The 12,822-nt window shown below is 47.2% G+C and overlaps 1 protein-coding gene across 4 annotated transcripts; it reads right to left on the reverse strand.

Moving 5' to 3' along the window:
* Nucleotides 1-423: 423 nt before the first annotated feature.
* On the reverse strand, nt 424-11,520 carry PIH1D1 (PIH1 domain containing 1). Of its 4 annotated transcripts, none has more exons than XM_081886062.1 (11): nt 11,367-11,520; nt 10,258-10,362; nt 9,060-9,126; nt 7,547-7,732; nt 6,471-6,532; nt 5,554-5,638; nt 5,237-5,333; nt 4,428-4,478; nt 3,679-3,769; nt 3,419-3,562; nt 424-2,304 (listed from the first exon to the last, which is right to left on the reverse strand). In XM_081886062.1, exons 2-11 carry the CDS (start codon nt 10,342-10,344, stop codon nt 2,257-2,259), a joined length of 918 nt encoding a protein of 305 aa, XP_081742188.1. In that variant the 5' UTR covers nt 10,345-10,362; nt 11,367-11,520; the 3' UTR covers nt 424-2,256. The 4 variants fall into 4 exon arrangements, with proteins under 4 accessions (XP_081742188.1, XP_081742190.1, XP_081742189.1 ...); XM_081886064.1 differs by having other exon boundaries at nt 10,258-10,355; nt 11,367-11,511; XM_081886063.1 differs by lacking the exon at nt 11,367-11,520 and adding an exon at nt 11,093-11,124.
* Between the last annotated feature and the right edge of the window lie 1,302 nt (nt 11,521-12,822).

Here is a 12,822-nt window from a genome sequence, read left to right on the forward strand (position 1 = left end):
CAGAATTTGGCTTTCATGATGTGCCATGCTTCTTTTATTTTTCTACATGATCTGCTCTCTATTTTATGTTTTCTATTCATGTTTTCTGTTTGTTTGCACTTTTGAAGTACAGTACAGTCATACCTCAGGTTACAGACGCTTCAGGTTGCGTTTTTTTCAGGTTACAGACCGCCAAAACCTGGAAGTACTGGAACAGGTAACTTCCGGATTTCGGTGGTCGCACATGAGCAGAAGTGCTAAATCGCGATTTGCGCAATTGCAGAAGCACCGAATCACAACCTGCGTGTGCGCAGACGCACCACTGCAGGTTGTGAATGCTGCGGGTTGCAAACGTGCATCCTGCACGGGTCACGTTCGCAACCCAAGCGTCCTCTGTACATTAATATTACACGCACATCCATACACACAAGTCCACATGTAAAATAACCAAAAACATGAAATGTTTTAATGGATGCCAAACCAAACCAATCCAGGATACAAATAGTTCAGCCCCTGCTCCTCTCCCCCTACAGAAGATGCACCACCCTCCCTTGTCTCCCTAAGTATGGGAACGCAGGAGGGGCCTCTCCCTGCCTCAACACCATCCCACCTTCCACTGAAAAGGCAGACAGGTAGCATGCAAAGGAAGCACTGCCAACACCTGTACCAAAAACCTGTGTTATGTTGGCTCACACTTACTTGCTTCAAAAACCTACAGAGATTTAAGCTTAAAAAAAACACACACCAAAATGTTGGGAGGTTGCAGAGATGGGCAAAAATTAAAAACAGCATCATAAGGAATCCTTCATCTTCTTACCAAAGAGAAGATTTAGCCCAAAGTTCTCAGAAGAGACTATGCTGACACAATTCAGCTATGTGGCTTATTTCAGACTTCTCTTTTCAGCTCAAAGGTAGAAATCTTGGCATTTCCCCCCAGGAAACTTGAACATGGTTTGAACAGAAGACGCCCGAGAATGAGTTTTTCACAACTGCATTGGGAGTTGTTGTGACGATGAAGAGTTGGCACAAAGAATTTTGGACATAATGTACCGACTCTGGAAAATAAATGTGTGGGTCACCATTCTCAGGAGGAGAGGGGACATCTCATTTCTTCTGAGCATTATGCAATACAGGGGATGCGCTAGCGGCAGCAGAATTAGATAAAGGGTACTACTACAAGATCCATGAAAAAGGTGGAACCATGCATGAGGGAGGCTGGGTTAACTGGGAGGCTATGAACTTTAGAGTACATTGCCATGGTTAGAAGCTGGGCCTCCAATACAGCATCACTGAACACACCTTCTCTCCAGAGAAGGCTGCCTTGCTCTCTCCAAGGATGCTTTCAAAAACCCACACAGCTCAGAACCAGGGGGGAGTAAAGATGAAACCACTTGCACCCTGGGCTCCTCATTAAAGAGACCCAGAGAAGTCCGCATCTTATAGCAGCCATGAGGAAAAAACAAACCATTGCCAGCTGCAGTCAGGCAAGGACTGGCAAGGAGGCCTTAAGAATGCAGTGGCAGAGGGTAGACCGGACTGTACCATATCAGATGGCAGGGGGGTATTCTGTTTCTGAGTGGTCCTTCGGCATTCTCATGTGCAAATGTAACACAACAGGAAGAAAAATATTGACCTACCCACTTTCCTGATGTGGTAGGTGGTTTTTTGTGTTTTGTTTTTTAAAGCTTTAAAAAGTGTCCCCCACCTGCAGCCCGAAGTGTACATATAACCCGTCCCTCTGCCACAGGATTCATTTGTCCTTTCTCACCCCAGCATGTTTTGACTCAGAGCAGGTCCTCCATTTTTTGCTAACGGGGTCAAGGGGGCAGGTTTGGAGGCCCAGAGCCCGTCCCAATTCAAAACACACACAGAGAGAGCGGAGCTGAACTGACTGCAGGCATCAACAGAGACAAGCAGGTCGAAAGAACAGACCGAAAAAGAGGAGGTAATAGAAAAGCCAAAAAGAACAGCAGCTGTTGTGGGTGGAAGGGAAGTTTGAGAAGACAAATCGTGGGAGGAGAGATGGAGGCAAGTCCTGGGTCCCATCCAACGTGTGCAACACACACTCTCTCTTTCTCTTCCGCTGTGTGTGTGCGTATTTAGGTGCAGAGTCTGCATTGTGGAGGTTGCCACCCCTGACCAAAACCTAGCCCCCTTCCTTCGACAGGAAGTCCAGCCCTCACCCGGCACCTCCCTTCTTCACCCTGCTGTTTCCTCCGAGGGCTGGTATCTCAAAGAAATGCCTCCGCCTCCAAGGTGGTTCTTCCTCCTCCCAGCTCACGGCAACAGTAAGGGGCGCTGGATGGGCATCACTAAAGTCAGGACCTGGAAAGGGAGGAGAGAGGAAAATGGGTTGTTTCAGAGGCTAGAGCACCCCCTTGCTGCTGCAGTGAAGCTGCGCAGGGGTTTTTACGGTAAATGGTGCAGAAGCTAAATTGAGTTCAGACCGCATGATGCCAAGCAAAGAAGGAGCTGCCGGCTCATCGGCCATTTGTGGTTTAAGGGCACACAGCTTGGCATGACTTATGCAGATCACAGAATCTGGAATGACCGACGGTGAAGAATTTTTTAACCATTATTTGAAAATAGTGCAGAATGCACAGCGTCCTGATCAGGACCAGGGAAATCTAGGAGAAGCCACTGGCTGGATTATCAGGCCAGGAAACTATAGCTGCAAGTGGCTGAAGAAAGGAAGCCAGATCACATGCTCAAGGCCACAGGGGGGCCCCTGAGTCTCGTAGGGGTGCTGGAAAGGCCAGCATTGAAACTCTGTATGTCGTTATACGTCCCCTTCAACTGGGGAAGCCCTAAAGGAAATGCTTGGGGCATGCAAATTTGCCTACCTTAGGAAATCCCCAGACACACATTCCCCTTGTGTGTGTGTATTATTATTATTATTATTATTATTATTATTGCCTGGCAAGGACTATGGTGTTCTAGTGTCCATCACAAACACCTACACCTGTATCACTTCTTCCTTTCCAAAGAGTTGTTCCTTCCTTATTCAAAGTGGTTCTCACGATGGTCAAAAGAACAACCAGCTCCACTTTTGGAATTTTTTCATAGCAAAGGCTGCAATGCACTTGGGCTGGGCTCTTGTGCTCTTCTAACACCACCAGTGTCCCTGGAAAGCAGCCTCAGAGGCTACTGGGTCATGTACTAAGAGAGAACGGGCTAAGTGGCCTGGGATGCAGCCACAACAAGGCTTCTTTTAAACTAAAGCGACACTTTCTTAAGTTATCAGTCTACTGCTGACAAAGGTGATGCCGGTCTTCTGATACCGGCCTGTAGCACCTCATCACATTGTCAAAGGCACTAACAACTTAGACCTTTACAAAGGAAGGGGAAGCTTCTTAAGAGCTAAAGACCTCAGGTGTAGATCGGAAGGAGGGAGAAGGTTTCTGCAAGTCTCACTCTCTCTCTCATCCTAGTTACTCACCTTTGTTCCTCTGTGGAACTGGGCCCTACTCTCCTCGGGAACAATGATGTAGGGGAGGAAGATGTCCAAATGGTACAGCTGGGGGTGTCCCTGTAACACAATGCGGTCCTCTCCCAGGTCCAGCTCGAGAGATCTTACAGAGGTCTGATTAGGGTGGGAGAACAAAGAAACACTTTAAAAAATACAATTTCATTGCTATTTCCCCTGCTTGGGGACCAGAGCACCCAAGACACCCCCCTACAAACCGCATGCCAAATTACCATTTTAGGGAGGCTGATTTTTGCGACCAGGTGGTCAGGGTGGCTGATAGATGGCTCAGCAACTATGGTGAATTCAGGAACTGTGGCCGAGCTACGGAATGAAGCACAAGAGAATCAGCAAGGGAGAAGGGGGGGAAGTGTCATGATAAAAACACTCAGTTGGAATCAGATATTGCCAACTCATAAAAACAGGGACAGGCAACAGGTTAACAGATTAAGGGGCCAAGTCAGAAATGCAACTGTGGGCTTCTGACACACAATATCCTGCCCGATCTAACTGAACTTTATTTAATTCATTAGACATACAACCTGCACTATGGGCGGCTATTCTGGCCACTATCAGCCAGATTAAATAAACTTGCTTTATTGTACTTCTGGGAGATGCAAAGGCTAGGGCTTTGCCAAGTCTCCAAGGGAAGAAAACTCCAACGCTTAAGGGCAGCTATTCAGAATGCCTCTGAATGTGTGTGTGTTTGCAGACCCAATTTGACACCCAGGTAGCGTACTCAAGACATCACTCCTGGTTGCTCTTAAATGCCTGGAACAACCGAGCAGTCTAGAGGGGTTTCTTGGGCTTGTACTAGTGGCAGTTTCTGGCCAGTCTTCAGAGGACTGCCCCATGAGCAATGCATTGCACCAGTCCAACCTATCATAGCAGACCATATTTGAGATCACGGGTCATTCCATTCCTCCATTACCCTGACCCCCATCCTCATTGTACAGTCCTTCCCATCCCAACCACACCGTACCTCTGTGATGCAGATGGCTGCAAAAGGTTCCTGCCTTCCTCCTTGACTTGGCTGCAGAAAGAGACACAAACGCCTTGTAAAAATGAAGAAGGAAGTATTGATCTGACTACTACAGTTGTACCAAGTCCCCATTCAAGTCTGGGCCAACAGCTCTCTCTGCTCTGTCCAGAGTCCCAAACACTTTTAACAGGCCCCAGAGATTGGTTTCTGCTTCAGCTGACAAAATACACTTCTATACCGTAGAATGCTAACAGTTGAAATGGCATGATTCTCCCTCTGCCGCCCCTCATGTGTTACAAACCCTTCCCATGCTAACATTTCCATATAGCAGCCGCCCACTGGAAAGATCTCTCCTAACAGCACTACCCTCAACTTGGACTCCAGCTCCCATCAGCCCCAGCCAACATGGCCGATAGTTAAGGATGATGGGAACTGTAGTCTAACAGAATCTAGAGGGCACCAGATGGGGGAAGACTCTCCTAATTCATCCAGATGGTCCAATGGCAGCCGGTGAGTCTCATGCTTAGAGGAGGAGGAGATAAGATTACTCCAATTCTGGTCCGTTGCAGACAAATGAAGTGTCTCAAGGCCCCTGAAAATTTAACTAATCGTGCAGGGCACTAGAGCCCACTTCACCAGATGAATGACATGTATCATCCCAATTTAGCAGCACCCTCTTGGGTGTTAAGATGAGCAGAAGGGAACCCCTCTTGGCAGTCCCACCACTCTCAGAGGTCCGGGTGCAAGGACTCCCGGTAGAAGACCTTCTGTGTGGCATTCCCCTAAGTTGTGGAATTTTGCCAACGTACCTGCTATCCATCTCTTGGATGAAAGGCTTGGATTTGGTGCGGATGGTCTGCTCAGCTATGGAGCCCATAAACTTCCTGTTCTTCAGAATCCGCCATTCTGGAAAGGGGTGCAAGCAGCCTTGTTAGCTTGGCTGCAGGGGCAAAAGGCTCTGGCCCAGCCCCAAAGGGATGGAAGCACCCAGAACCGATGTTAGAAGTCTCCCGAACCAAGGTCGCTTTTCTTTCAAGGGTATGTTCCCCCCACAAGGAAGGGAAATGTTACCTCAGGATTGGCCCCAAGAGAGGGGCCTGTTGCCTCCTGGCAGCAACACCCGTACCTTGGTTGTTGACATCCATCTTGTATTTCTCCGACAATCCTTCCATGGCGATTGTGATGAAGAACTCTTTGAGGAAGTCGTTGTTCTTGAGGCAGCGAGGGAAAACAGAGAGATGGGAGTGGGGAGGAGGTTAGGTTCCCTTCTCTCAGCACATGGATTACTCCACAATGAAGTAACTGCCACCCAACTGCATGCATATGTAGGAAGTCCCAAGGCCTTGTGATTATGAAAATAAGAAGTCCAGCTGAATTGGGCCCACCTAGTCCAGCTCATGACAGCTATGGGAAGCCCTCGAGCAAGGGCCAAGTATAACAGAGCTCATCACTTGAGATTCCTGGAAACTGATATATTTAGACACATACCAATTTGGGGAGATGGTGCGGAGGAAGGGATGCATCCATTCATGGCATAAGCAGCCAAAGATACACTAAAGAGGCTCACCTGCCTACCTTGCAGGTGTAAACTTGCAGGAGTAAACTTAGGGAAGCTTTTAATGTTTGATGCATTACTGTATTTTAATATTTTGTTGGAAGCTGCCCAGAGTGGCTGGGGAAGCCCAGCCAGATGGGCGGGGTATAAATAATAAATTATTATTATTATTATTATTATTATTATTATTATTATTATTATTATTATGTTACCAGATTTTTTCCAATGAATCCAGGGAACTTCAATGGATTTTGTATGGGGGCTGATTTGTAAATCCAGGGACTGTCCCCAGGAAATGGGGACATCTGGTAACCTTATGGCCCTGTCTCCCAACATCATCCCCCTACTCTGGCACAGCAAACAACACCCAGGTGGTTTTGGGAAAGAGAGGTTCCTGCCTGCCATGGACACAGCAGGAATTCTGCCCCTGAGCGGAACAGGAGAAGCCGTTTGGGACGCAAAGGCTCCCTTTCAAAAAGGCAACTCACCTCCATCTTGTTGTAAAAGGTGGTGCTGATGGAAACGTCATAGACGGTGCAAGCATTGCCACCTGGGAAAGAAGAAAGAAGGGTCAGGCCGCTTCGACAGAAGAGGGGGCTATTCCTAAAACCTCCAAGGCAGAAGGAGCCTTGGTTTCACAGTTGCCCTTCAAGGGCTGAGTCCACACTGCACCACCTCACTTGGGAGACGCTCTTATGCAGAGACATCCCCATGAGGAAAAACAAAGAGATCAGCTGTGTTTCTCTCTCTTCAGCCAGGATGGGTACAAATCAATACTTTCTTAAAAACATTTGAACTTTCCCCCTCCACAAAGCTGCATTCGTCTGCAGGTTTCTGTTTCTGTGAGCTACGCAAAAAATGGATCATCCGTGTGAAAATAAAAAGTGAGCAAGTGTGTTTTGGATGCCAAGCGATTCCTAGGCAAAAACGTTCCTCTTTAACCAGGCCGTTGGTCAATTGTCATCCGATGCCCTTTTAAAATGGGGGGGTTACTCAGGTGTTTGTTTTTATTTTGATTATGCAGCCTGTGTTTTTATCCTATAAACTGTCCTGAGATCTGTGGGTATAGGGTAGTATATAAATTATAAATAAATAAATAGTAGTAGTGCAGTCATGCAGACACTTCAGATTGTGCGTTTTCAGGTTGCACACCACGCTGAACCCAGAATCACCAGAACGGGTTACTTCCAGGTTTTGGCACTTGCGCATGCGCAGAGACACTAAACCATGCTTTGCACATGCGCAGAAGCGCTGAATCGCAACCTGTGCGTGCGCAGACGCGGCGCTGTGGGTTGCAAACGTGCCTCCCACATGGCTCACGTTCACAACCCGAGCGTCCACTGTAGTAGTAGGAGTGTCCTTCAGATGATGAGAGGGATTGAGGCAGGGATTTAGGTGACCAAGTTCCTTACTCCTTGTGCTACTCAGACAGCGGGACCAAAAAGTCCACCAAGACCTGGCTGGCTCTGTAGAAGCAGGTGCTCCAGCCTTGGTTTTCCTTAAGATTTAGCAACTCATTTCACGGCTAGCCCGTCCTCTCAGCATCAATGAGGCGGATGCTCACTCTTGTCCACTTCCACGTGGGGCTCTCCCAAGCTCATGGGGATCCTGAAGGTGGAGACGTTCTCCGACTCAATGAGGCAGGCAAGCTCTTCGTTGGTCAGGTCAGGAGGTGGGGGGATGTGGGGAGACCGGCAGACGTTCACAAAGACCTTCTCGCCGGAACTTGTGCGGGTTTTAAGGCAGAATCCTGGGGAGGATGAGAGAAGCAAGTCATAGATTTGCAGGTTTCTCTAAACAACTACGAAATTAAAAGCAGCCACGAAATTAAAAGACGCCTGTTTCTTGGGAGAAAAGCAATGACAAACCTAGACAGCATCTTAAAAAGCAGAGACATTACCTTGCCAACAAAGGTCCGTATAGTTAAAGCTATGGTTTTCCCAGTAGTGATGTATGGAAGTGAGAGCTGGACAATAAAGAAGGCTGATTGCCGGAGAATTGATGCTTTTAAATTATGGTTCTGGAGGAGACTCTTGAGAGTCCCATGGACTGCAAGAAGAACAAACCTCTCCATTCTGAAGGAAATCAGCCCTGAGTGCTCACTGGAAGGACAGATCCTGAAGCTGAGGCTCCAAGACTTTGGCCACCTGATGAGAAGAGAAGGCTCCCTGGAAAAGACCCTAATGCTGGGAAAGATTGAGGGCACAAGGAGAAGGGGACGACAGGGGACAAGATGGTTGGATAGTGTTCTCGAAGCTACCAGCATGAGTCTGACCAAACTGCGGGAGGCAGTGGAAGACAGGAGTGCCTGGTGTGCTCTGGTCCATGGGGTCACAAAGAGTTGGACATGACTAAACGACTAAACAACAATAACTAAGGAACTAGGGAATCTGCTTTTGCTGGCCACGGACCACTTCCACCTTGTCTCCCCATTGCACCTCTAACATCCACCCCACTCCCCTGTAATCCCGAGATCTCTGCTTTTCTGGTTATATGAGACAGGGAGAAAAGCTTCTCTACTCTATATATAATTTTATACATCTCTACCATCTCCCTGCTTACTCACCCTTTCTCTCTAAACTAGAAAGCCCCAAATGTTGCACACTTTCCTTAAAGGGGAATTGGTCTACCCCTTTGATAATTTTGATGGCCTTTTCTGAACTTTTCCCAACTCTACAATATCCTTTTTCAGATGAGATGGGTGGATAAATAGCGCACATGTACATAATGGTCCAAGTGTGGCCACACCACAGATTTGTATAACGGCATTATGATATTGACAGTTTTATTTTCAATTCCTTCCCTACTGTTCCCCAGTGTGGCATTTGCCTTTTCCACAGATGCTGCGCAATGGTTCAGCTTCTCCATCGAGCTACCAACTATGACCCAAACATCTCATCCTGATTAGTCACCCCATGAGCTTATATGTGAAATTTAGATTATTATTATTTGCCCCAGCGTGCATCACTTTGCCCTTGTTTGCAATGAAATGCATTTGCCATTTGACTGCCCAAGCATATACCCAGTTTAGAAAAAAACTTCATTCAGAAACCTTCACGATCCCTTTTGTTCTTTACCTGGGAGTGGCCGGATAGGCTTGGATTCTGCCGGAGAGGGCACAAAGCTCTGGATTTTCTGGGTTGCCTAAGAGGCAGAGATAAATTTATGACACAGCTACAGAACTCAGACTTTAGAGAATTTTTTTATGTTTTATGTTTTATTGTGTTTTTAATATTCTGTTGGGAGCCGCCCAGAGTGGCTAGGGAAACCCAGCCAGATGGGTGGGGTATAAATAATAAAATTATTATTATTATTATTATTACTTAAACCAATCCCATTTCTTTCTGAGATGAAAGGCTGCAGCCTTTTACATCTGGAATTAGACATTCCAAGAGTCCCATGTCCTTCCCTGATCCCAACCTTTCATGTCACATTCAGCAACATTCAACCCAACAGGTCTTTTCATTTTGTGTATCTCAGGTCAGCTTCATTGAACTCTGTTATAAATTTGAAGCAGTATTATACCACTTTAAACAGTCACAGCTTCCCCAAAACAATCCTGGAAACTGTAGTTTGTTAAGGGATGCTGAGAGTTGTTAGGCGACACACACCCCTTCCCCTCACAAAGCTACAGTTCTGAGTTCCCTGGGAATAAGAGCTGGTTATTAAATCAGGTGGCGCTGTGGGTTAAAGCCTCAGCGCCTAGGACTTGCCGATCAAAAGGTCGGCGGTTCGAATCCCTGTGGCGGGGTGCGCTCCTGCTGCTCGGTCCCAGCGCCTGCCAACCTAGCAGTTCGAAAGCACCTCCGGGTGCAAGTAGATAAATAGGGACCGCTTACCAGCGGGAAGGTAAACGGCGTTTCCGTGTGCGGCTCTGGTTCGCCAGAGCAGCGATGTCACGCTGGCCACGTGACCCGGAAGTGTCTCCGGACAGCGCTGGCCCCTGGCCTCTTAAGTGAGATGGGCGCACAACCCCAGAGTCTGTCAAGACTGGCCCGTACGGGCAGGGGTACCTTTACCTTTATTAAATCATCTGAGAATTGTAACTCTATGAGGGGAATAGAGGTCTCCTAACAACTCTCAGTAACCTTAACAGACTATACTTCCCAGGATTTTTTTTGGGGGGGGGGGAGACCATGGCTGTTTAATGTGGTATGAAACTGCTTTAAATGCATAGTGCAGATGGGGCCTAGAGGAGAGTCCATCAGCTACACATGGTCCCCGCTCCCCAATTTTTCCTCCCCACCTGGGCCCACCACAGGCCTTCATGCAGACCTGGAGTAGAAGACGTCGGAACTCCTCCTCTTCCTCCTTCTCCTGCATCTCGGCTGATAACAGGGATGTGTCGGCTACAGATGCCATGGTGGTAATAGCTGGACTCTGCGGAGATTAATATTTATATTTTTTAAACGTGATTTCAGTTAAAAGAAATAAAGTGATACAGGGAAAAAAGAAGGAAAAGTGAGAGGGGAAAAAACAACAACAGCAAAGATACATATAAAAACAAAAATATACCCCCCCAAAAGCAATACATTTTGTATAAACTCATTCCAAATGTTATCATTTTTATCCATACATAGTCTGCACCTGTAAGCAGTTCCATTCATAAACTGCCAGTGATATCATATCATCAGTCCACTCATGGAAGGTTATCATATATTTTATTCCCCCCCCCCCCAATATCAATCTCTTGGCCGCCATTAGGGCACGGAAAAACCATTTACGTTGTCCCGTTGATAATTTCCATACTGCAGGCATATAATCCAATAAAATTTTCTCTGCTGAAAGACTTAACTTTTAAGATTTAACTTTAACACACACCCTAAACCAAAATCAAGCCCCAAGGGTCCCAACTCACTGCTCCCCCCACTAAAGACTTGCTGCTACACCCTCCCTCCATGGAGACCAGCGCAAGGAGATGATGTTTTCTCAACTCTCCACTTCATCCTCAAGAAAACAACCCTGTGAAGTAGGGCTACCAAGGCTACTTGGCTGAAGCTGGGTTTGAATACAAGCTCGTGACATCTCAACTTCACGCTTTGCTGTCTCCAAAAATAAAAAAGGGGGGACCCTTTTAAGATCTCCAATTCCAGGAATCAAGATCCCGCACCTGCCTCTGCCAAATCGAACTTCCTTTCCAATCAACGGATCAAACTTCCGTTGTTGCTATGGCAGCGACTCCCGACCTTAGCTGTACTGACTACCGAGAAAAGGACGGGAGGAAATAGCGCCTAATGGTTACAGCAAAAGACTGGAAGTGCGGGGCGCGGGGGAGAGAGATACTTGCCTCTCTCTACTCCCTGAACTTTAATGCCACTCCCCTTCCCGCACATGATCTATAAATAACGATTTAAAAAAATCATAGCTTCCAGGTTCCAGCTTACCTTGGTATCGTATATAGTTTATATATCTGTCTCTCGTCGGCTCCGCGGCGAAGGAAGCGACGACACGCGCGGGCGCCAGAAGGTTCGCTTTGCGGAGAAGCGGGACCGGAAGTCGAGTTCTCTTTGCCTCTTTCTCATAGGCTTCCTATCTCTGCGCTCTGTATTGAGGATACAGGAACTCCATAGAGTTAAGGACGCGAGATCAGACAAATGTTAGACTACCATCTCAAACATCCGGTTAGATTCGGGGTTTTCCTTTGGATTAATGCGGGTCTGGGCGCTCTATTAGACAAGAGTGAGCTTTTGGTGTCATGGAAGAGCAGAAATTTGTTGTTGCGTTTAATTTATTTTGTTTTAATGTTAATACTGGGGGGGGGAGGTTTATTTCCTTAAATGCTGTTTAATGTCAAAATAGGCTTCTAAAAGGTTGGGTGAAATAATGGGGGGGGGGGAATGCAAGCATTTTAATATAAAACAGCATTAACATAACAAACCAGATTCTTCAACTACACCAATAGCCAGGCTTTGGTATATGTTCCTAAGTATGTAAGAATCTTAGAATACATTGCAGGCTTGTCATAACTCCTCTCTATCTCTCAGCTCCTCCCCTGTAACCTAGTGTTGAGATAATAAAGGTTAAAAAATCCTATACACATTTACCAGGGAGCCTTGGGTTGCTCTGTAAGGCTGAGCTCTGATTTTTCTTCTCTTGGGGTGAGGGGAGGGAAGGGTGAGGCAATAGCCTCTGGCCGATCAATCCCATTCACGCCAAAATTCTGGATTTCGCTGTTGATTCCGAAGGGTAGCTGATATTTATAATCCCAACTAGCAAACAAAACAGCTTTCAAAAGTAACCAAGAAGATGCAACCTCAGTGTTGGAGGGTTTTCCTTGCTATGCATTTCATTTTGTTGTAAACAAAATAAAAAGTAACCAGGAAGCCTCCTCTGTAGTCATAAAAGTTTATAAGAATACTTAAAAGGTTACAAAGACTTTTTCTCTCATTTTTTTATAGTTCTGCGACAGCAATATACCTCTTCCCTCTCCATCTCTATGGTGCCAATGCGTCCCTTCTCTCCACCTCCCAGTCTCTATGGAAGCCAGGAGTCCGGAAGTGCCGCCTTAAAGGGGGCGGGTGGCTGAATGTTAAGCCTGGCTGGTGCTTAGTCCAACTGTCAAGGGGGAAGCAGCCCATTTAGTGCCCATGGCTGGCTCAGCAGTGGCGGCGGGAGGCGGCAGCAGCAGGCGTGGGGCCCCTTCAGTGCCCGATATCTACAGCTCCATGGAGTATGGGCCTGTCCCAGAGGGCACTGGGGCAGCCCAGGTAAGGGAAGCAGGCTGGGAGGCGCCCCCCGGACGCCTGGGTCCCCGAAGAGGAGAGCGCGGGAGAGGGATCCGGTGGGGGTTAGGAATTCAGGGAGATGTTGGAAGAGGAGAAAAGTGTGGATTTGTTTTCT

The sequence above is a fragment of the Podarcis melisellensis genome (assembly GCF_964234715.1).
Source record: "Podarcis melisellensis genome assembly, chromosome: 13".
Lineage (NCBI taxonomy): Eukaryota > Metazoa > Chordata > Lepidosauria > Squamata > Lacertidae > Podarcis > Podarcis melisellensis.